This window comes from Camelus ferus, chromosome 3, assembly GCF_009834535.1.
Source record: "Camelus ferus isolate YT-003-E chromosome 3, BCGSAC_Cfer_1.0, whole genome shotgun sequence".
Classification (NCBI taxonomy): Eukaryota; Metazoa; Chordata; class Mammalia; order Artiodactyla; family Camelidae; genus Camelus; species Camelus ferus.
Genome location: NC_045698.1, coordinates 97,039,520 through 97,064,710, shown reverse-complemented (window position 1 = coordinate 97,064,710; position 25,191 = coordinate 97,039,520). Strand labels below are relative to the sequence as shown.

At 38.7% G+C, this 25,191-nt stretch overlaps 1 protein-coding gene across 4 annotated transcripts in view; it reads left to right on the top strand.

Annotated features, from left to right (window-relative positions):
• SIL1 (SIL1 nucleotide exchange factor) overlaps positions 1-25,191 on the top strand; it is a 210,392-nt gene that overhangs the window by 95,038 nt on the left and 90,163 nt on the right. For all 4 annotated transcript variants that reach the window (XR_004318735.1, XM_006180347.3, XM_032476848.1 and 1 more), the window contains one exon: positions 24,207-24,327. Coding sequence is in view for 3 of the 4 variants with exons in the window: in XM_006180347.3 (XP_006180409.1) it covers positions 24,207-24,327 (121 nt within the window). In the remaining variant the exon portion in view is untranslated. The remainder of the gene's footprint in view (positions 1-24,206; positions 24,328-25,191) is intronic.

Here is a 25,191-nt window from a genome sequence, read left to right as displayed (position 1 = left end):
TGAACTCCCAGTCTATCCCTTCCCACTCCCCTCCCCCTTGACAACCACAAGTTTGTATTCTATGTCTATGAGTCTGTTTTTGTTTTGTATTTATGTTTGGTTTTTTGTTTTGTTTTGTTTTGTTTTAGATTCCATATATGAGTGATCTCATATGGTATTTTTCTTTCTCTTTCTGGCTTACTTAGCTAAAAGCATTTTTATAATAGACATTAAATCATATACTGGACAATGTCTTTAACTAAAGATTTTTTTCAGGAAATGCACAATTTTTTTTTCCAATCTGTTCCTTACATAGAACCTGAACGAAATCTGAGGACATGGAAGAAAGCAGGTTTTAATGAATTTGTTATGTAGGGGACAAATCCAGTGAGGATTATTCAGTTTTAACTAGGATACAGAGTAGAATCCCCTTAGCAGAGTGGAGAGAGCCTGTGCTTTAGATTTCCTTCCTCAGATATCTACTGTCAGGTTGGTTTTTGGCAGGAACTGAAATAGTGGTCAGATTAAGATTGAAGGCTTTGGCCAGGACTTTTCACAATCTAACTTGTCAGTTTTTCATCTTTCAGGACAACCTAAGCCTACAGCTCTTTATCTGGAATGATCCATTTCTCTTTATACCGTGTGCATTGTGGCAGTGTAAAAATGAATGGACACATGTTGGCCTTTTTAATAAAAATCTTAATTGTTTGAGTATTTTCATTAGTGTGTCCATGGATGGTAAAATCTGTGTCCAGCAATTTTTGTGTTTATATATAGCTTTATTTGGAGAAAAATACCTCACTCACGATATAGTGCCAAGTACAATAACATATATCCACCTCCACCACCAAACACCATAGCCATGAGTTACATAAGAAATTCTTTTGTTTAAGATCAGAAGTAAGTATAGGTCTAGGGGACTTGCTGAAAGATATTAGCTGTGACTATGTGAGAGAAAGTAGAAATCTCCGCTTTTCCTACCTGTTCCCTTTGGTTTTTCTTTTCTTGGGACTTTGAAGTTGGTATGGAGAAGAAAAAGGTCATTGGAAAATACTGGTATAGCTAGTGCACATTTGCTAATAGAGATAATTCCTTCAGACCTCAGAAATGGAGGAAAACCGTAGGCTGTATAAGAATAATGTGATTATGAAGTGATTTTTTTACTTTGTTGAACTTTTTGGTTTTAGTTATTAGGTAGAGTTCAGTTTTCCATTTAGTTCATTTTTGCCACCACCTGAACTAAAGAAATCCAGAACAACTTATTATTCCTTTGCCCCTCCTTTGTAAATTATTTTCCATCTCACCCCTCTCCATCTCTGAAAGGGTTATCTGAATTGTTTGGGAGGGCAGGGTATTCTGTACTTGTTTTCATCTATTATTTATGTTTGTATTCAATTACACTCAGCCTTCCTTTAAATTATGGAGATGGCCCTTGAGCATTTTTGTTTCAGGGAGTAGGTATCTATTATAACAATTAGCTCTGGAGAGAGGGGAATTATCCATAATTCTTGTCCTCAGAAGAGATGTAGTACTAATGGATCTCTGGCCTCCTATCTGACTCCTCTAGACAGCCACTGCTCTTGTTTACTCCTTGGCTTAGAGTCTCCTGAAGTGGAACTGGCAAGAGATATTCAGTGTTGTAAACTGGATTTGAGTCCCCTAAAGGAGCCTCTGCTGCAGAGCCCCAGGACTCCAACTTATGTTTGTGCTGCCCATCATGCCTCTCAAAGCCCTTTTCCATCCAGTGTTTGACTGGGCCTTCACAGTACTCCAGGGATGTGTGCTATTTGTGAAATGAGGATCTACTTCTGTGCTGTTTAATATGGTAGTCACTAGCCATTTGTGACTATTTAAATTTAAATTAATTAAAATTAAAAATTCAGTTCCTTAGTTTCATTAGTCACATCTCAGTTGTTTGATAGCCATGTGTGACCAGGGGCTGCTGTAATGGACAGGATGGATTTAGAACATTTCTATCATCACAGAAAGTTCTGTTGAGCTATGCTGGTCTAGAAAGTAGATGGCTGATGCTGGTCTGCCTTAATTTACTGCTGATGTGGAAACATAACTTCCTTTTCTATAATGTGTCTTAAATACCTGCTTGATGGTCATTTATTTTGCTGCTTTATTAATTTAAAATTCTCAAGTGGAAAGTGCTAGATATTGCTAGCTAAAGCCATGGGGAGCAACGCTGGGATCGCTGCCTGGCATTTTATACGTATGCCGTGTAGTGGCGGTTCTCCATCCACTGGGATGGGTGAGGAGTTGACATGCAATGTGAGGCCACGTTTCTCAGCAGAGAAGTTGTACCTGACCATGTGGGTGGCCTCTGCAGATTGGGGCCTGCTTTTTCCTACTGCTCTGACTCTCTCTGGCACAGAGGCATGAAGAAAGTAAGTCTCGTGAAATTGAGAGGCTCAGGTGGGAAGATACTTGGCTTTCAGTATGTATATAGTGAAAATGAAGTCCGAAGCATTCTAAGAGAGTTAAGATGATTCCAGAAATGAAGATTTTTAAAATTTCCTGACACCTCAGTGAGAGATTGGGATGCTTTTTTGTTAATTACAGTTTTGTCCACTATAATTCTTTAGTTTTTTTCAGACATGGTTAGGTTAGACAAGTATTAGAGACACAGGAGTGTATAGTAACCAAATATTGCTTTTAGTGTACCCAGAAATGTGTATGTAAGATTTTACATGGAAAAATATAGCCCCATAGCATAAGTGACCATGGAGGGACATCTTTGCTGTGCTGAGGGTCCATGGGATCATACAAAATCTTTCCAAATCCCAGATCTACATATGAACCTCCTTGATCTTTGCTTTAGTTTGTCTGGACAGTGTTAAGAGAAAATGAGGACAGTGGAAGGCACACTCGTATACACCACTCCTACCCTGCCATGACCTCCTCCTAAGGTGCACTAAAACATGTTGTTTGTCCTAGGATGAACTTAAGATTTGATCCAAAAGATGACTCTTATCAATGGGATTTGATTAGTAGGATTTGGGGATGGCATTGGGATTGCAGTGTCTTTGTGGTAGCTCTCAAATCTCAGCACATTAGTGACTGTTTTGGTGCCTCTGCACAGAACTTTGCTCTGCCCTTTCAGGTTTATTCATAGAGGTGGCTTTGGGGAAATATACCCTGGATGTGTATGAAGGCCTTGGTTTGTGGGTGTATGATGGTACCTGTTAAGAAAAGCTAAGGGAGATTGAACAGTAAATTCCCAGAGAGAATGAAAAAGATTGTTGTATTGGAACTACATTCTAGACAAGAGCATTTGGGGAGTTAGTTTTGTTGTAGGATGGGACTTTGGCCTACTTTTCCAGGATTTGGGCCTGTTAGAATTTCATTATGAAAGCCAAAGAAACACCAGTCCCTCTTGATGGGTGGTGTCTCAGGTGGTCATTTTTCTTTCAAGCCTCAGCACCTCTCTGTAGACCATAGAATGCCCCTTCCATCCATTGAGCCTGCAGTCAGCTTTCTGGGGATATGCTGCCTGGCGGGGAACTGTACAAATATTCAAGTTAAAAAATTACTGTCCCTGGCCACTGTGAGCTTGTAATTGAAAGTCATAACTGATGCTTATGACAAGTTAAGTAAAGTGTAAAAAAGGTGAAATAATGAGGAAATCTTAAGTATTGGATAATAGAAATTTGGAGGAAATTGAAATGTATGTCATCGTTTTGCACTTTTTGTTGTTTTGAAGTTATTTATTGTGGAAACAAAGAAGAAATTATGCATTTTGTTCATGAAATATCATATATTTGGCATCATGAAATCCCTAGAAAAATTGGGGGAAATTTTGTTTTTAGATTGTGGAGGAGGTGGTGGTTAAATAACCAGAATTAGTCCTGAGAGGGAAATAGCTTTTGTTTGTTTGTTTGTTTTGGCCCCACCCTGGGAATAGCTTTTTTTAAAATGTCTTATTGGAGGCTATTTTTTTGGTCAATTTGGGTCACAGTGGTCTTTGAGTAAGAGTGACCGTTTAGCCATACCAGTTGAAGGGAAATTGGTTTCTTTGTTACTGTGCTGGTGAACTAAATGGAGTGGCTGTAAATCTGACCTATTTGACATCATGCCCCCAGTTTTTCAAATGTCCACCCACCAGTCACAGGCCCTAGGGATGGTTATTTACTCTTCTAAATGGAGATGCTTTGAACTACCAGAGCCCAGAGATTGATCACAGGATGGGGCAATGTACAAATGACTATATTAGTATCAAGCTTTTGCTGTTCCCAAGGTCTATATATTCAGCCATTTTAGTGGCTTTCCATGTAATGCATTTGACTTTTAGCTTCTGTTGCTGAAGTAATGGTAGCATATTCTGTTCTCCATTTGTTTATTTATGGTCTTGTTTTCTACCCTTTGCAAAATTTGATATAGGTACAAAGCTTCAGAAATGTACACATACCAGAGTAATAGATAACTCTGATTTGGTTACAAGGCAATAATTTAAGTTGACAGGTTTAGCTGATAACATAAAACACAAGAGAGAAATAGGATCAGTTTATAAATGTCAGCCAAACCCCTGAGAGTGAGTTGCTGCCTTGGAGCTGATTCTGGTACTGTTGTTTTGTCTAATATATTATAAAGTGAAATAAACTGATGTCTGTGAAAGTCTGGCTGACCAAGATTAAAAGAATAGGGCTGTAAATTAAGCTGCTTCCTTTATGTCACTTTTAAGCAACTTTCAGAAGGGACTAAATAATAGGACATTAGGGTCCTTGGACCTGGGGTCCACAGCTTCTCTGGAATGCCAAGAGGCTGAGAGGATGGATGGGCTTGCTTGTGGCAAATTCCATTGGGAATCACAACTTCCCTGTTCTCCATGCCTGACTATGTGTCCTGGGAAAATGGAACCTTAGAATAGAGGAAGTTGTGAACTCCAGATGTCTGGACTCTAAAGCTTGTGGAAGGTCATTGTAGGTTCTGTCACTGTGACTACCATAGCCATCCAAAATGATGATGTGAAATATTTTAGTGATTTGTAAAAACTGATATCAATTCAGCATAATAGGCATTGACATACAAAATCACCATCTCCCTCATGGAAAGTAAATACTTCTGCTTTACCTTGACATTTATTCCCCCTAAATACACTAGCATTTATGTAGCATTATCTTATGATTGTTTTTTTTCCCTGTGACGCATTCTGTTAGTGATGACTGCAGAGCCAAGGGAAGTGGTGGGGACTGCTTGGGGCATCTAGGAGTAGTTGGTTTTTAGGGAAGTGGTTTCAGTTTTGTAGAGTTAGTAGGGCTAGACATAAAAACTTAAGCACACATATCATTTTCATGCCTGTCAGTGGCTGTCACTCAGAAAAGTCCTTGGAGTTTTGCTTTTACTCCATAGAGCAGTTTGGACTGATGTCCTTGTTTTGAGTTACCTGTGCTACAGAGGAGAAATAAAGTTCCAGGGGATGGAAGCTTTTGAAAAGTCTTGCTTCCATCCACCAACCTCAAGGTAGAACTGCATTGAACTCTGTCTAGGTTGGTCAGGACACCCTTCTTTCAGAGGTTTCTGTGGATAATGCTACCAGACTCTGGTTGCTTTTTTGTGCATTTCAGTCATTATGGTCATATAGCATCATCTTAGTCTGTATGGAATTTTATAACAGAATACTGTGGATTGGGTGGCTGATGAACAACAGGAATTTATATCTCAGTTCTGGAGACTGAGAAGTCCAAGATCAAGGGACCAGCAGACTTAGTGTCTGATGAGAGTTTGCTTCCAGTTCATAGATCGCTGTCTTCTCATGGCCTCACTTGATGGAAGGGGCAGGAGTCTCTTATATAAAGGTGCAAACTCCATTCATGAGGGCTCCATGACCTAATCACCTCCCAAAGGCCTCACCTCCAAATATCATCATATTGGGGATTAGGTTTCAACATAAGAATTGCGCAGGGGTACACAAACATTCAGTCCATAGCAAGCATTAAACATAACTCAGATCCTTAGTTCTGAAGACAAGAGGGATTTAAAGGAAATGAGTCCTATTTAAAAAACTCTTTAATCCTCTCCACACCCACCTCACCCACCACTGCTAATGTGGGTACAGATCCTCCTAAAGTGCCCATTCTCTTCCACTCTTTGGTTTCTTGCTTAAACCTTGAGTGACAGATTGGCTGGTTGAGTGAGGGCTCTATTCAGGGTCATTTGGGAATAAAGGCACTGAGATTGAACCCAGCATCTTGTTGGTTTGTGTTTGAACAAGGCCCATGCTCCCAGCCTTCTGGACCATCTCCTTGTAAAGCCATAACCCTAGCAAAATACCTGTGACATAGTTTATTGCAAAAATGCCATTTACATTTGATTGGTTGGACTCATCTCTGCTTAGCAGAATGTGTTAGAGTGTACCTGAGTAGAATATGTTGATTATGACTATATGGTACTCTTATGGTACTCTTGTGTCATTATTTCTCACTTTAGAATGCATGTGTTGTTGATACATAATTTATAGACAAATCCCATTTACAACAGTATATTTCAAGGGAGCCCAAATGAACCCATTCTATAGTAAGAGACATCAAATAGTTGATTGGTTTGCTCTTTCCAGCTCCCTTGCTTTTTTCTTTTTAAAATAAATCTTTATTTAATTTTCTAATACTAAAAGTAATACATGCTCACCATTAAAAAGAAAGAGTCATAAGATGTATAACATACAATGTAGGAGTCCTTGTAAGTCCAATTTCTTCACCAGAGAAAATATATATTAATATACTCTTTTAAAACCCTTTTCATTATAAAATTAAATACAGATACAGAACATTAAATAAAAATGTATAGCTTAATGAATTATTATAAGGCGAACACTCCTGAAATCCTACCCAAGTTAAGAAATGGAACTTTACCAAGCACCTGAGAAGCCTCTCTTTCCTACCAAATGGAACTGTTACCCTGATTTTTTCAGTAATTGCTTCTTTGCATTTTAAAATAGTGTATTACCCAAGTGTACACCCTAGACTCTAAAGTGTTAACCATTTAAAAAAATTGTTATATCCTTTAAGTTTCTTGAATCCACTGGTTATTCCTCCTTCCATTCCTTATCCTTGCAATTTGCCTCTTGAAGAACTCAGGCCATTTCCATGATTGAATTTTGCTGATTTCGTACTTGTGAGGCAGTTGGTCATGTTCCTCAGACCTCACTATTTCTTACAGATTGTCGGCTTTATTCAGAGGCTCAATTAGACTCAGATTCTATCCCTATTATAGGACTATAAATAGGTTTGGATTCTTGTGTTAGGAAGTACATGTCTGATTGCCTCTCTTTTTGTGGGGTTACAAGGTGATGATATTCAAACCTGTCACTTCCTTTTTATTTTTAGCTGCATAACTTTTATAAAGATTATAAGACATTTCCCCTCATATACGATTTGGTTACCCAATGGTACAGTTCATAAAGGAAAGACAAGGTAAATGCTTGGTTCTTTTTCCTGACTGATAAGTTTTCAAGGTTATGAGTTGTTTCCTAGTCATCCTCTGAAGATGATTAGTTGAGGGTTTTTTTTTTTTTCCTTTAAGAATATTTGATAAGTTTCAACCCATTGCAACAGCTATTTTTACTGAAACTAAAATTGTCTCTGCTTTGGTCAGTTGATGGTTTGCAAGTAAGCTCTTTTGATGTTACCGTAGTAGTTATTGATAGCCCTTTTGCTATCTGGTATGACAACATCCTCTTTTTTATTTCCTGCTTAGCATTGGAATCAGCCATTGCTCTAGGAAGCCTTGGTTTCTTGTATAGGAAATGATGTCTTAAGACATAATCTGGCTTTTAGGGTTGCTAATTGCTACTGTGTTAATCATTGTTTCTAGGCCTTTTCAGTTGATGAGGGCTGGAAAATATATATGATAATATACCTCTTGCATTCAAACAGATATTCATACTCAGGAGTACAGGATTTTATTTAACCTCTTAGATAATATGTCTGTATCTCTTTTCTTTCACACTAAGAATCCTCCTTCTAGGATACAGGGGAGTATACAATTAGAATATCTAATAATTACTCCTTTGTCCTGAGTCATATTATACATATAACAGTTTCAGAATGGCAGTGCTATCACCTCTGATATGATTACTGAAAAAAGTTAAGAACATTCCTTTGTGTGTCTGTGCTCATCATTTGTAAATAGCTGTACTGTGTCTACATTGTCAGAGCATATAGCCTTTATATACTTCCTTCGTTTTAACACATACTTATTCTTATTTCTTCAGATTATTTAATTATATGTATTTGATACTTAACACCAGTCTTAATGACAGTCTCTCTCTATTTTGGTTATCTGAAATGGGCTTTCTCATAAATTCCTCAGGCAGGGCTCATTAAAACAATATTCTCTGAGTTCTTGTGTGTTGATAAGTTAGTCTGTGGTCTTTATACCCAAAAATCCCTTTGGTAAATATAAACTCCTTGGTTCACAATTTCTTACTCTGAGTATCTTAAATATGTTATTTCACGTTCTGACAGTAGGCTTTGTTATCAAAAACAGATAACAATCTAATTGTCGTAATTTGGGCCTAGCTGTCCAAATGATCTTTTTTCTTTTTTCCTTTTAAGTCCAGTAGTTTTACTAGACTATGTCTTGCTGTTGGACATTACTGGTTGGTATTCTCTGAGGTACACAGTGTGTCCTTTCAATATATAGTTTTTTAAACTATTTTTTTATTTTAGGAGAAATTTTTCTTGAATTACAGTTTTTGGTATTTGTTCTCTTTACTTTTTTGGGCTATCTTTATCTAATGTTGTTGTTTTTTTTTTTTTTTTTTTGTATTGTTTGCCAGTTTCTGACAAATTTTATTATTTTTACTTCATTCATTTTTGGTTTTTCAGATTTTCCTCTTTTCACACTCTATCTTAAGGCATTTTCTTGTGTAATTATTGGTTCTTTTATTTCTAATTCTTTGAGTTCTGGCACCTCATTTCTTATTTTTATTCTTGAATATCTTGTATCATTAAAAAAATGTATTTAGCTCATTTTGAAATACTAAGTTGAAGTTTTGATCTATTCATGGTCATGTTTTTCTGGCTTGCTTTCATTATCTGCAGGGATGTTATTCTTCTCCTTATTCTGTTTTTCTTTTTATAATAACTTTATTGTATAAGATTTGACCTCAGTACTTGTTTTGGACCATTTTTATGTGCGATTAGATTTCTTGAACTTTCAGAAAGAAGTTTGGCTTTATTATTATTTTTTTAAATTCACACTGCTTCCTTTTCTATTGTTTTCTTGTAGTATTCAAGAACATGGCAGCTTGCTCTATGAGGTCTCCTGGCTCTATTTTCTTTCTCTGCTTTTATCTGGACTTTCCTTTATTTCTGTTGTCCCAGTTCTACTTAATTTTGATTCCTCTCCTAGACATGCATTCTCAGTGTCTCCCTGTCCTGATAAGGAGCATTGGTTAATTAAATTTGAGAGTTCAGTGGGGCTAGATTGTTCTAGCCCTTTGAAAATTTACCACCAGGTTTCTTGTACTTGCCCACTATTGGACTGAGAAAAATCCTGCCGAGGTTCAGCTACTCTTCTCCCATTGGCCCACTTTGTGGTGTGTGTGTGTGAGAATACTAATTGACTACTTTGGGACTTTGCTTTCTCAAGTTTGTCAGACACCTCATTGCTTCCTGTGTTGTCTTATACAGACTGATACCATGCAGATCTGATGTCATTTGGAGATTTGTCTTCACCTGCTTCTGTTTGGGGATTTGTAGATATCTTTTCACTTCATTTTGATATAAATGTTGCTTATGGGGTTGGTTTTGCTATCTGGTTGCTGAGTCTGTTTAATGTGAGGATTTAGATAGATTAAGAACTATGCTGCTGCCACATTAACATATATGTTTTTTAAAAAGAAAGATGAAATCATATATTTGCAACTTGTTCTTTTTGCTTAGTCTTAGTCTTTTTTTGTCGGTGTAAGTCTCCTCCTTGTTGGAGACTGTTGTATTTCATTGATAGTATATGCTGTATTATGTGATACATCCTCTACTGGTGGACATTTTGTTTTATTTCTCATTGTTTGTAATTATTAAAATGCTGTAATGGATATTCTGTCCATATATCATTGTGCACTTCCGTGAATGTCTCTATTAGGTAAATTTCTACAAGTGGAATCTGCTGGGTCAAATGGAACAGTTACAGTTTTAATAGATGTTGCCAGGTGCCTGAAAGAATTGCACTGATTTATATCTTTATCTCCAGTGTATTAGGATGCCTGTTGCTGTGTAGCTTTGCCAGTATTGGCCTACTGGCTCTCCAAGGTATGCACGTTTATAAGTGTGTAGGGAGAGTGATTTACAGACCTCTTTAAGAAACTGGTGAAAGCTGTAAACCTTCCCAGAAAAATGTAATTATATACCTAAATATTTCACATACAATTTTAGAGTCTTTGCTGACTGATCTCAGGTGACATAGTCCATGCTGCCTTCCTAACCACCAGTTCTCTGTTGCTTCTGCTTGGTAGACTTGGGAATATTTGAAAGCTTAAGGATAAAGAGCCCTTGTAGAGCTATGACCAATAATTCATCCACCTAAGCCTGTAATCAGAGGTGATAATACTCTGAAGTCCACAGTGAAGTCTGATGTGTGTGTTTCACTAACAGTTAAGAGCTAAGCCCTGCTTGTCTCTCTCACTCTGTTTTGATCTCTCGCTCTGTTTCTCTTTGTATCTCTATCTCATTTAACTTTTGGGTTGTGGAATTAAAACACATTTAAAAATATGTGTTGTATTTATTAAATTAGGTTTTATTTTCCTCTGGTTCCATGTTAAAGACTGTCTTTGCAACAATATATCCCTCTGCCCCACATTGCAGAAAGAGGAAATTGCTTTTCTTCCCATAAAGCTAACAATGGACATTTACTATGTACCAGGCACTCTGTTTAGCAGTGTAGGAATATAAAGATATCCTGACTTTTAGGGAATATAACCTACTGGGGAAAATTTAACAAGTATGTTTTTATGGATTTGCTTCCCTCACTAAACCAGGGATTTCCTTAAGAGTAGAGAGGCCATGTCTCATCCTGAATTTCCCAAAAATATGGCATATTGTAGGTGGTTAGTAACTATCTGTTCAATGAGTAACAAGAACCCAACTGAGTAAGAAAAAATGAATAGAGGAAGTGCCATTGCAGAGGAATAAGCAAGACACTCAAGATTGAAAGGAAAGGAAGATAATGTATAAAACTGCACTGGCCATTAAAAAGTTTGAACTAGGTTGTTAAAAAATGGATTTTAATTTGACAGAGTAAAAGCAAGTAAAGAGACAGTGTCAAGAACCAAAGAAAGTATGAATGAACTTGGAGAGGTTGGGTATTTGTGGATGAGGGGATATAAGGCAGAGAATATCAGGTAGGGACCTTACTGCATTGGGTGGGCCTTGAACTTGGGTATTGGTGTTGGTACTTGGGAATTTCGCAAAGAACCACTGAAGGTTTTTAAGAAGAGGGATGCGAACAGAGTTATCCTGGGGGGGGGGGGGTGCTTCACCTGGCTGCATTGGCAGAAGGCATGGCACAGGAGGCATCATGTATCTTTTCAGTGGAGATTAGACCTCATGATTTCCTAAGTTTCCTTCTAGCGTATGATGTTGGCATCCCTGGAGTTCTGAGGATTTTGCCTTCTGTTTTGTAAATTTGAAATGAGAGGTAGAAATAGAGTGTCTTGGAGATGACTTTTTGTGAGGTGATTTCTATCAAAAAGGATATATAGACCAGAAGCACTCAATAGGGAGTGAATCCACTCATGAATGGGAGTACGCACCAAGGCTAGAACTTCAAGCACTGCCTGGGTCATTGTAGGGAACTTAAGAGTGTATAGCAGGTAGAGTGTATAAAATCTTGTTGCAGAGTTCACATTAGGTGCTCAGGATTGGGAACATTTGTGGGGAGGCACAGCTGAGGGCAGCATCAGCTGTTGTGACAATGGGTTGGAAGTGTGGAGCAGGCTGCTTGTCAGAAGTATACACGTCAGCAGGTTTGCTGGAGCACCAACCTTGTGCTCAGTGGCCCGTAACATCCAGGCCTCCTCACCCATGCTTGGGTGGGCACCGGCAAGCACAGTCCCCTGAGGAGCATGAAGCCTGAGCAAGGCAGCTGCTTTTATAAAGCTTTATGGTGCATTGTTGCAAAACTGGCTTAATCCTGTGTTTGAATTAAGTTCCTTGGGAAACCTGAAACCCTTTTCCCTTGTTGCTGGCTGTCAGTTGTTCTCATTTAAATCCTCCCCCTCGTTTCCCTGGGTTATGCTACTGGGTATGGCCTCTGATTTCTGTTCTGATGTTTTGGGGAATGGGATAGATAGACACCGTCCCAGCTTTTTTTTTTTTTTTTTTTTTTTTTTGATTGAAGTATAGTCAGTTTACAATGTTGTGTGAATTTCTGGTGTACAGCATAATGTTTCAGTCATACATACATATATCCGTTTTCATATTATTTTTCATTATAGGTTACTACAAGATACTGAATATAGTTCCCTGTGCTATCCAGTAGAAACTTGTTATTTATCTATTTTGTATATAGTAATTAGTACCTGCAAATCTCGAGCTCCCAATTTATCCCTTCCCATATCCTTTCTTCCCTGGTAACCATAAGTTTGTTTTCTTTGTCTCTGAGTCTGTTTCTTTTTTGTAAATAAGTTCATTTGTATCATTTTTTAAGATTCCACATATATTTTTCGTTCTCTTTCTGGCTTCACTTAGAATGGTCATCTCCAGGTCCTTTCATGTTAACACTGTCCCATCTTAAATGGGTTTGCTTGGCCTACTGCTGGCCCCAGCCAAGGAAGGCTATAGTGGGTATTTACAGGGTGGTACAGGCCTGGTTTAACCACCTGCCCCCTCAATTTGGATGTCCTGAAATCTTCACTGTCATTGAACTTTTTGCAACCGTAATAAGGCAGTCTGACATGAATATCCTGTAAAAATCATGGACTCACCTATCCTCTACAGCACTTAATCAAGTACGTCCTGAGAGCCTGTTAACACCTCTAACCTTGTATAATGGCACTGGTCCCTGTCTCATAGTTGGGAAAACTGATCGAGTCAAAGAGAGATAAGAGCCTGGCAAACACCATTATTGAGAGCTCTCTGGAGTCAACCCTAAGCATCCCACTTGCATTATCTCTTACTCCTCACAGTGCAACTCTATGATCTCTATGAAGTTGTAGGTACCCTGAGCCTCATTCTGTACATGGGCCACAGAGCTTATTTTCCCAAGATCTCACAGCTATTAAGCTGTGGAACTAGACCTGGTGCCCAGGTCTGCCTCACCCTGTGCCCTCTACCACTGCACTGGATAACTGACCAGGTCACCTAAGTGCTAGAGGCTGTAGCTCCTTCTGGTGAAACTAGCAGTGCAGGTGAAGAGAGCAAAGCACAGCACTACTTAGTAGGTCTCTTAATACTCATGATCCAAAACTTTAAGCTCAGAGGCAGCAAGTTGGGATTGTCATTACACTTTGGTAGGTGAAAGAAGTCTCAGGTGACTAACCTCATTCTGTTGTTCAAGTTGCCTACATCTACGGGATGTCCTCTGACGATGCAGGGGCAAGGACTTGGGACCATTTGTTTCCTTGATTTCCTTCTCCACACTGTATCTTTTGCTCCATCTGCATCTTTTCCCATTCTGGTTTGCATTCTGTGCCCGCCTCCTTCAAAAAGGGAGTCTTAAGATTCCTGTCTTTAGAGCTGATCTAGAGAGAAATTCTGCCTAGGAATTTTGCTCAACTCATTCCTATGAAATTCCTCTCTTTTCACTGCAGGGAGCTTCCAAACTAAGGGGCTTTTGCAACAGGCACTGGGGAAATTGTAAAGGTTAGGGGTAGCTGATACTGTTTTGAAATAATTCACAGAACTGTATTTGGCTGTGGAGGTAACAGGTACTGTAAAATGGAACAAATAGAGCCAATTATGATGTCAGGGTCCCTGGGGACTGAAAGGGTTGGAGTAGGGAGAGGATTAAAAAAGGAAATCGCAGTATCTTGGTACTTTGCTTTCTTAACCCCCTTATTAAATTATGACTTCTGTTTGAGGAAAACAAATGGAAACAAAGGGCATATTTAGAATACAGTCTTTGTGTTTTAAATTTGACTAATGAGTGGTTTTAGCGCTTTCATTTGGTTCTCAGTCAACTTGTGTTCAAAGTGTCAATTAACCAATAAATATTATGAAAAACAAGAGTCAGGAATGGTTGCCACTCTTGCTAATGAGCTGCTAATGAAATTGTGCCTGGGTGGGAAATGCAGGCACAGTGGAATCTTCTCCAGAATCTTCTCCAGAAAATGCGCTGTAGTGGAGCTAAGGCCCCTGACTGCTGGGAAAAGGGCATATTTAACTCCTCCATTCCCAATTTGCCATTTCCCCCCTCCTAATTATTAAGTGAAGCTCATTGCCAGTATCTCATGGTTAAGTTCAATTATAGTGAGACTTTCTAAAAAGTGATTTTATTTGACTCAATAATTCCTAAATGGGATTAGAGAGCTAGAAGTGTAGCTGTGCTGTGGTTTATTTGCAACTGCCTTGTCTTTGGTCTCTTAATGATTCCTTTCCTCTTCTAATTTTCTTGAGCCATTTCCCAGTCTCTTCATCCCTAACACATACACATATACACAATTGAAAATGAATTGAAATCTTAATATATTCAAGATTTTGTAGGGTTGAGAGAGTAGAGGGTGTGTGGGGAATATATATTTTAAAAAAGAGAAATGGCAGGAACTAGTAGACCATAGCAATCAATAGGGTTATTGAAAACCAGTTCCCAGCATGGATGTAAAAATTCAAGTGCTCTGATTAAGGGGCCATGCTATACCTGTTAGTCCCACTGGATCTTCTTCTAAAGAGGAAATTGGGACACATTGAGGGTAAAGATAGACATGGAATGGAGGGAATCAGTGGGCTAGGAAACAGGCACGGGGTGCCATGGGTCTCTGGGTGAAAGTAGCCCATCTGTCTCTTCTCCCCTGTTCTCCTTTACTCAATCCCTGGCTTTATTAAATCGTGGGGCTCTAACAGGTCTCCTGGGCTGATGGGAGGAGTCACTGCACATGCCTAAGTCTGGTGCTTTTGAGGAAGGAGGACCAACAGGGCCATGATAATATTCCTAGTTTTTCTGGTCAAAATACTGTCATCTTTTATTACTACCTCATTCTTCTCATTCCTTACCCATTCCCCTCGTTTGAGCTTTATTACATCTGATTAGGTCAAGTATAATGGTTTTCTAACTGGCCTCCTTGCTTCTTACATTCCCTGTCTTATATGCTGAGCTTCAAATGGATTTACTCATTGCCCCCTGAATATACCCACTTCTTTGCTTGCTTGAAAGCTGTTCTCTGGACTTGGAACTCTAAATGTTGTTATCCCTCTTCCTCATTTACTTCACAGTCCTCATTGGCAGCCGTTGGTCTTGTTAATGTGGTATCCTTCCCAGTGCCCAACCCAGCAAGTGACCTTCTTCAGTGGGTACTCAGTAAGGTGTGGTAGAAGGAATGCCCAGAACAGAGCAGAGAGGTTCCTATCTAATCTTCACTAAATGCTTGTTGACTAGCCAGTTGTGGAAGGAAGATCACTGTGTTCTATATATGGGTTACCTTGAGCTTTTATTCTGATGGCTGTTCAGAGTTCTCTCTCCAACTGTAGCACAGGAAATCTTCTAAGTAGCATTGCTAGTCCTTGTCGTTGAAGGGCACTGCTCTTGTGAATTCTGTATATAGAGGTTGGGGAGCAACTGTTGTCTATCCTTCTTGAGAATGGGGAAGGAAACATTGGTTAGGTCACTGCATATAAGATTTTGGAAAGTAGTTCTGGAGTGTGATAGGAGCTGTCAGGATAGCTATTCCCAGAGGAAGACTATGGTGTCTCTTGATCTGAAGGGCCTTAATGCAGGTGATGGATTTCCACCCTTGCTTGGAAGCCATGTCAGAGAACTCTTCTAAGGCCCTGCCCCAGTTGTAGATTATATGACAGAGTGAAAAATCAGTTTGGAGGGTAGTTTTATTTTTTCTCATTTTGTCATTGTTTAGTCCTTTTAAAAAATGTGTAATATAATTACAATCCAGACTGGTTCACTATATGTTTTACTGCATACACAAAAGTTCTCTCTTTGTTTTTCCCTTCGAAAAAATAACATTAAGCATTGGTTCAGGGTTCAGCACCCTAGAGAGGTTTGTGCACATTTTTTTGTTACTGATTCAGTTCAAGTCCTGCCTTGGAGACAGGATAGATGCTCATTTGTGTGAAGCAGGGATCTTGCCAGGACTTGTTTGGGGATTTTGAATAAAAAAGCAGGACAAGGGCTGTGGTAGTCATGGCAACTGGGTCTGTGAAGTCTTAGCTCTGAGGAGCCCTGGTTAGGAGCATGGAGGCCCTCGTGAGGTGAGTGGCATTGCTTCCTGTCCCATATTCCTCCTATTCCTTCTGGTCTTGGAAGTGGGGGCAGGGGGCTGGCATTCAAGCTGACCTTTCTTGTGGCCTGCTGTGTGCCTGGAGTTGAACCTGAGCTGTGGGCACAAGTAATTGGTCCCTGCCCTTCAGAAACTTGGCATAATCAGGAATTTTTACTCTTGTTAACACATAGCTTCAGGACTTGATAGATAAAATGTCTTTCTTTTCTCTTGGTTGACATTTACCTTTTGGGAGGTGTGTTTTCTGAAGCACTTTTAACTTATTCTGAGCACCGACACAGTGTTTACTCGTTAATTCTTCACAACAAATCTAATACATTAGGGAAAGCAGACATAATAGATTCTTGTCATTTGACATATAAGGGCATGATGATTCAGAAAGAAAAAAATTTGGCTGAGTTTACCTGACCCTCAAAGAGCTGAGTGGGTAGCAGAGTTCCGGGGCTCTTGGTCACATGGTCAGTTCTCATTTGAGCAAGCCATGTCAGGGCAGCCTTTGCTTTTCTGCCATTGCATCCAGGTATGACTTGAAAGAGCCTGGAAGTCCCTGGATGGGGAGGTTTCCAGTTAGAAGCCTATAGAGGACACACCCCATGCTTCTTACACCTGCCAGTGACATAAAACTCCCAAGGCATCTGATGCCAATGCAAAAACAAGGGCACTGCCACATGCATCTCAGTTAGCCCTGTCTCCAGTGAAGCAGGGCAGCCAGGTTACATAGCAGGCTCGTTGCTGGCACTACCCAAGGAGGATGCTGCCACTGTGAATCCAGAAGGGCTAAGTTTCCAATCACTGGGCACTAGGATGAGTTGGGACAAAGACTGAGTCAGGCAAGATTTGTCAATAGGTGAAACATCTTTTCTAGTAGACACAAATTGACTGTGGGCTGAATTCCATTTATAGATACATTTTGTTTGGCTTTTATATTTTAAAATTTGAATGCTTTTAGAGGAGGCATTTTTTTCTTGGCCCTCACCACTCCCTGTTGTCTTACAGATGACCTTCCTCACTCACCTCTCTTACTTGCCTGCCTCTCATGGGCATTTGAGTTGGCTTCTAAATCTTGTATCAATATTTCTTATCTACCCTTCTACCAGGATTCTTCTTGCCCAGGTGTTTCATGGCTTCAGGCTTTCTAGGCCCATTTTCTTCTTCCTACCCTACCCTGAACTGTCATTCTGGGTTTATGTTTAGGCTCTGAGCTTAGCTTTTTCTTGACCCCTAGAAATACTTGCTGTCACCTTGAACTGTATCTGATAGACTAATTGCCATTCTGGGATTCAAAAGGAGAAGTACTGCTTTATCCAAAGAAATGAATTTTTTAAACAACTTTGTTGAGATAAAATTTATATACCATAAAATTCACTTATTTAAAGTGTGCAATGGGAATAATTCTCATATGTCCTAGGAATGGTTGGTAGAATAGATGGGTGGTTTCTAGACTATGGTGTTTCATGGACCAGAAAAACTTAAAAAGAAAATTTGGGAGACCAAAAGCCAACTTTTTTACTTTGCTGAGTTAAGGGCCTTAATATAGAAACAACCGACTATCATCCATCAACATCATTATCTCATTTTATAAAAGGACATTTTAACACTAAAAAGATAGAAATGATATAATTTCAGGAGAAAGAACTGTTCTTTATATTGGACACTTTTAATTTCCTTGTTTCAGGACTACTGGAATGAATTGCCACAATAAGCAGACCACTTTAAAACTCAGCTTAAAATAACAGTAATTTCTTTTCGTATAGCTCTGACTCTTAGAACTGTGGTAATATTTGACATACCCTTCAGATGCCCCAAAATAAAAAATTAAACCATTCATGATGTGGAGGAGTCGGAACCACAAAATGGAATAGACACTAACAAATGAACCGAAGATTACAAATTGAAAACATAATCATAATGAAGTGGGTAGGGAAGAAAAAGACCTTGTGAAATGATATCTTGACTAGATACTGTAAAACTCAAGATAAAGAGACTATATATAAATGCTGTCATATAGTTTAGTAAATGTGTTTCTCACAGGGATATGGGTTAGCAATTTTGAAACTACTTTATATGTGTCCTAGAATTGAACAATAAGTAAAATATTGCAGATAATAAGAGGCAGGTGTCTCACTATTGGAGAAAGAAGTCGCAAATAAGGAAAGGAGAGACATATTTTAGGTTGGAATCTGAGATATTGGTATAAACTTTTGGTTTTTAAAAGATCCACAGACAGATGCAGAAATGTAGATTGTGTACATATGCATATATGTATATGTATACACATACATAAATTTCTTATCCCTGTCCTAGAGGTAGAACCCCTGGAGCTATGACGCTGTAGTAGTAATGAGCACACCTATCATGCAGATAGTGGTTTCTAAACACTGTTCTTCAATAGAAGAAGCTAGGAATCCTTGAAAAGTAGTTGATGCCAAGGCTGAGGAGAGGAAAATGCAAGATGAACTTGGAACATCTTATGGAGCCAGAAAGTAAGGAAATACTTGAAAAAAGAAAATGGAAGGGGGAAGGGATTTGTCAAAGCAACATAAGAGCTAACCTGAAGGAGCTCCTAATTGCCAAAGCTGAAATAATTTGAGCAACAAAATAAATAATGACAATATTGGATTATAACTCACAGAACAATATATCTGTGAGAACATACAGGTAAAATAAATAATTAAAATAGAGTGACAGTTTTCTCTTGCAGTAAAATTTTGATTAATTTATGTGTAAGGAAGGAGGGGAGTAGAAAACTACCATTAGACTATCACCACAGTGGCATTTGTTGCAAACAGATCCCCCTAATGGTGTGCAAAATTTGAGGGGAAAGGAGATTTGTATAATCTCAAAATATTTCCCCTATGATTTTTTTTAAAAACTATTCAGGGTTTTTAGTATATGCAAAATAGTGCAGCCATCACCATTGTCTAAGTCCAGAACATTTTTATCACCCCAAAAAGAAACAATACTCATTAGATGTCACTCCTTATTCCTCCCTTCCCCTGGCTCCTGATAATCATTAATTTACTGTGTCTATTGATTTGCCTATTCTGGACATTTCATGTGAAAGGAATCATGATATGTGGCTTTTTGTATCTGTCTTTCATTTAATGTAAAACATTCAAGGTTCATCCATGTTATATCAGTATTTCATTCCTTTTTGTAGTTGTTTTATATTTTATTTATTCCACTTTTATTGATATATAATTAACGTATATAAATCAGTTGTATAAGTTTAAGATGTACAGCATGATTTGAAGTCTGTTACTCCTTTTAATTACTGAATAGTATTCCACCCAATGGCTAGACCACATTTTGTTTATTCATTCCTCAGTTGGTGGTTATTTGGGTTGTTGCCACATTTTGGCTATTATACATTACACTGCAGTAAACATTCATGTACAAGTTTTTGTGTGAACATATGTTTTTAGTTCTCTTGGATATACACCTAGATTTGGAATTGCTAGGTTCATACGGTAACTGTGTCTAACTTTTTGAGAAACTGCCAGACTTTTTCACAGTTTGGTAGTTTGCCATGATTTTTGTTTACCACAGTGGAAAAGCTCAGTAGAGATTACTTTTGTTAGTTGATCAAGGCCAGTATCACCAGGAATAAGATACGACATCACAAACTCCTTGATACGATGCACTGAGAACATGACATAATTTCTGTGATACTTCAGTTATGGTTGCATGACTTGAGTTTAATCATGACAATGACCAGACAGTCCTGAATAACTGATCAGTATTCCTTGAAGGTGTCAGGGCCGTGAAAGACGAGGGAAGATTGAGGAACTATTACAGAGTGCAGGAAATTAGGGAGAGATAACATCCACAGTCCGTATGGGATTCTAGAACAAAAAGGACCTTAGTGGAAACACTAGTAAGGTTTGAAAAGGATCTTTAGTTTGGTTACTGGTATTAATTTCCCGGTAATTGTCTATGGCTGTGTAAGATATTAACATTGGGAAAGAGTGTGTGAGTGATATATGGAAGCTGTCTGTACTATTTTTTGCAAGTTTTGTATAAGTTTAAAGGTAGTTCAAAGTAAAAGGTTAAAAAAGAAATCCAGTCATTTATTCTTGCTCACATGTCTCCAGATAGGCTAGACTCAGCTGACCGTGTTTGGGCTCATCTCTAGTCTGCAGTTTGGGTCCAGGTCTGCTCCATGAATCTCTTATCCTTTTTGGATCAGAATGCTAGTGGAGCATGTTCTTCTCATGGTGATAAACAATTCCAAGAGACAAGCCAAACACACAAGCACACTTCAAACCTCTGGCAAATTTGCTAACATCCCACTGACCAAAGCACATCACAGGCCAAGTCCAAAGTCAGAGGGTGAGAAGGTACACTCTACCACTAGTACAAAGAATTGAAAGGTCACATAGCAAAGGGAGGTAGTTGGAATAAAACTGGTGACAATGATGCAGTCTACCACCAGTATCTTGCCGCAGAGACCAGTGGTAGGAAAACAGACACTGTAGGTTTTGCAGGCCTGTTTGCCTTTCTGGCTTCCTATCTTTATTTTCTGCCTGTCCCCTTCCTCTCTACCCCTAATCCCTAACTCTGTACCTGCATGTATCTGGTGACTTTCTGACTCCACTCTATTCTTCTCCAGTGTTACTATCCCTTCACAGAGGCCCTAGAAAGGAAGCAGTTCAGATTATACTCTAAGTTGGCCTTTTTCCCAGTGAGGTGGAAACATTTGAAATACTGTTTTTTTCTGCCTCTGCCACTGCTGCTGTGGATGGCTTCATGTATTTTAAATGAACGTAACCTGTATTTTGAGTTAATGTTATTGTGGTTGCTTTTGCCCCTTGTGGTGGCTTATGTGAAGGGAGTAATTTTGGAATTTTCCCCAAATAAAATAGATTCACACAAGATCCTAGTCTCTTCCTTGGCCAGCTTAGCACAGTGTAACCTATTCCTGTCATGTGCTCAGACTTTTAAAGTCATGTACTTTTTCACCTTTTTATTTCTAATTTTGATCAAAAGACTGGAAATTTAAGATGTTGTTATTATTATTATTATTATTATTATTATTATTATTATTATTATTATTATTATTATTATTTACAATTACTACTAAAAATAACTATTAACATGATTACTAATTATTATGAATCTACTTGCCCTAGTGAAAATCCTTACTGTTCCACACATCTCTACATAAGCTAAAATTTTCTCTTTCATATTTAATGTTTCACTCAACAAAAAATTGTTGAGGGTTTACTGTATGCTTAGCTCTATGATAGACCCTGAGGATAAAATGGTGAGCATTTATATTAACCAGATAAATAAAACACTAAAATGTCACTATTGATTATGGTAAGTGCTATTTAAAAGAAAGGCTTGTGAAAGCCTTAGGGGACAGCCATATCTAATCTGGGGAAGAAGAGAATGACTCTCATAGGAAGAGACTTTTAGCTCATAGGAAGGATAAGAAGATGGAAGCTGGGGTTGGAAAGAAGATTCTGGGTGAAGAGAATAGCAGGTGGAATGGCCCCATGGTAGGAGGGAGCATGATTCTTTCATGGAATGGAAAAAAGGCCAGTGTCACCTAAAGCATGAATGAGGAGTGGACAAGGCTGAAGAGGCGGGCAGGGACTAGATACTAAAGGGCCTCGTTGACCAACATGGGGACTTTCAACTTTAGGAACAGTAAGAACATTAAAGATATGGAGCAGGGGAATGGCATAGTCATATTTGTATTTTGGGGAAAAAAAATCATTCATTGTAAAGAACAGTTGTATTCAGAGGTAAGACTAGATAGAGGAGGCTAGTGGGAAGGCTATGGCAGTATCCAGAAGAGATATGATGATGGTTCAGACAAGAGCAGTGATAGGACAGAGAGAAGGGTATGAATTCAAGAGATGAATAGCAGGAAAAACAACAGATTTGGGAGACTGATCGGTTATGAGGGGTGATAAAGTAGAGAGAGTATCAAGGGTGACCTGCCTAGCATTAAGCCGGGAAAATACTCTGTTTTTCTATCAGTTTTGAATCTCTTCAGTGAGATAATTTCTCCCATTCATACATTCAGAGATTGTATTAATGCTAAAGAAGTTTCCTCTTGTCCCATAATTGTAGAAATTGGGTAGAAGTTACCGATTCTTTCTTGTTCTTGCCAGTATTTGGCCTCATCTCTTTTGAGAACCAACTTCCCCAGCTATTACTTTTATTTTCTTCTGCAGACTGGGCTGCCAATGGTGCACCAAGACCACAGCCTCCACAGTCATTCCAGTTCTTCTGGCCTCTTCTGCTTTCTGCCTGCTGAATGCAGCCTGTCAGTTTCTGTGTCTGAGCCTTTGCACGCAGGGTTCCATCTATTTGGGTTCTTTTTTCACCCAGTCTGGTTCTCATTTTTTGCCTCATTTAACCCCTCGCTTAACCTTATTCAGAAAGCCTCCCCAGAGAAAGGTTTCCCCTTTCTATTCTGAACATACTTTTTTTTTTAATCTTTGTAGCATTTTGGATGGGGGTTAGAAGTGGATCATTATGCATATACACTCACTCTCAAGCTCCCATTTAACTTTTAGGTAAAGATACAGAAACTCTCTGCTGAAGTAGGGCAGCAGGAACAAAACAGCATGTCTAGGTATGGTGTTTCTTTGGCTCCTTGGTTCTCTGATGGAGGCACTTGTTGGAACTTGGAGTTCATTATGGTCCTGCAAGAATAGAGAAAACTTGAATTCTTGCTACATCACTACCCTTTTATACTCAGGGCTTACCTGATCATTCTAAGAGAACTTGTTCTGTATGATTCCCTTGAAGGGTTTTTTTCAAATTGTCATTCTTTTTTGATTCTTGAATCAAGCTTGGCATCAGGAAGGCAATGCCATTCACTGGCAGGAGAAAGCAATCAAAATTCAGGTGTCAAAGTAGCTTCTCTGCTTCTAAATTTTTAGTCTACTGTAAAGTCCCTTTCTTGAAATTGTCTCTATTCCTCTTGCCATTAACATTCCTCTTTGTATTCCTAGAACCTACCACTGTGGCCTGGTGTATAGTAGTTGTTTGGTAAGTGAATGTGTGAATGATTGAATAAGTATAACATTCCATTTGTAGTATGTGATCTTGCACAGTTACTTTTTAACTATCCTTGGGTAATTTTGTACAATGTGTATGAATAGCCAGCCCATCCATTCGTAACACTTGTTTTCCCAGCTAATGTAGCAGTTCTTCTGAGATAGCTGGGCATAGGTTTTTAGTTTGCCTCTCAGTTCCATTATGTGCTTTTTCGGCTTGCTATGTCCTCCTGCCTTCCAGTCTCTTCTTTCTTCTTTATCCCTTCTTATACATGTTAAATGCCACAATTTTTATGTGTCAAGCTCAGTCCTAGGGGCTGGGGAAATAAAAAAGGAGGACTTGCAGTCCCTGAAGTTAGGGAGGAAGGAGCCTCATTAAATTGATGAGGGTAGTAAGGTGTAAGCCTGCTGGAATGACAAGTTGTTTGGGGTTCTGTGGAGCTGTCAAGGGAGGGGCACAAAGGGTGTTGGAGGAGGCAGTAATGTAGCTGTGTCCTGAAGGGTGAGCAGGTATTCGCCATTCATCTACTACACATAAGAAAAAGGCTTATTATAGCACAATTTAAAGAAAACAGAATAGCTTGAATATGCAAGTTCTAACTGGGAGACATTGGTCTCTGGATTGAAGTGCAGATATCCTTTATTACCTTGCCTCATTCTGTTATTCAATAAGGATTAGCAAAAAGAATATGTGAGTGGTGTGTGTGTTAGAGAGAGAGATCAATGGATAAGTCCTGTTGGCTTGTTAGCCACCTGTTCCATTTCTGTGACCCTCCACTCACTGTACTCCTCATAAGCCTTCTCTTCTTGGCTTTTAGGTCAGACTGTTCCTGCAGGATCCCATGTGCGACTGAATCTCCAGACTGGGGAAAGAGAAGTGAAACTCCAAGATGAGGACAAGTTTCGAAATAATTTGAAAGGACTGAAAAAAGGCAAAAGGTACAGTGTCAACCTTAGGGATGGGAGACTGACAGAATTGATTTTGTAGTACTGAAAGTAATGACTGTAATGTTTCTTACCCAAATACATGTGTCCTTTAAAATTTTTGAGATTTAATAGCTTAGAATTTGTGATAAATCTGTCAGGATTTTATGGAAGTTTACTTCTACAGTCTTTGGCAAGAAATAGTTTGCAAAGCAAATTGATAGTTTAAAAAAGGCTGTAGGGGGAATGCTTAACCTGCTTTAAAAGTGAAGCTGTTTTTCCCAGTACTTTAAGAGCATACATTTGAATCCCAACAATTAATGCACTGATTACAGATGAGTCATCTATTCATTAAAACAGTCCTGTTAGGCCTTCTGTTTTGCAGTAATACTTCCTTGGTGAGAAATGAAATTGCATTTTAAAGTCTTTAATTCAGACTCACTTTTCCTCTTGTTAGTCCGTATTAAAACAGACTCTTCTTCTAGTATAAAAGTTCTCTGATGGTAAGAGTTGCTTTATTTTTTAACAATCAGTTTAGACTGTATTAGATTTGGGGCAATTCAGTCTCTCTTTTTCTGGTCTTTGCCTTGAATTACCAAGTTTTCTTTGCTTGCTATTTTCTGCAATAAGGGAGAAGGAGGTTGAGGCATGGGTTTGCAGGGGCTGCTGAAATTGTGCAGTTTGAAAGGTCAGTATAAATACCAACCATGAAGTTCCTGACACAGAGACCAACAGGTTATGGCCTGTAGGCCATATTGGGACTACTCCCTATTTTTGTATGACCCACGTGCTGAGTTGTTTTTAACATTTTTTTAATGGTTGGAAAAAAAAAAAAAACGAAAGAAGAAAATTTCATGACTCATGAAAATTATGTGAAAT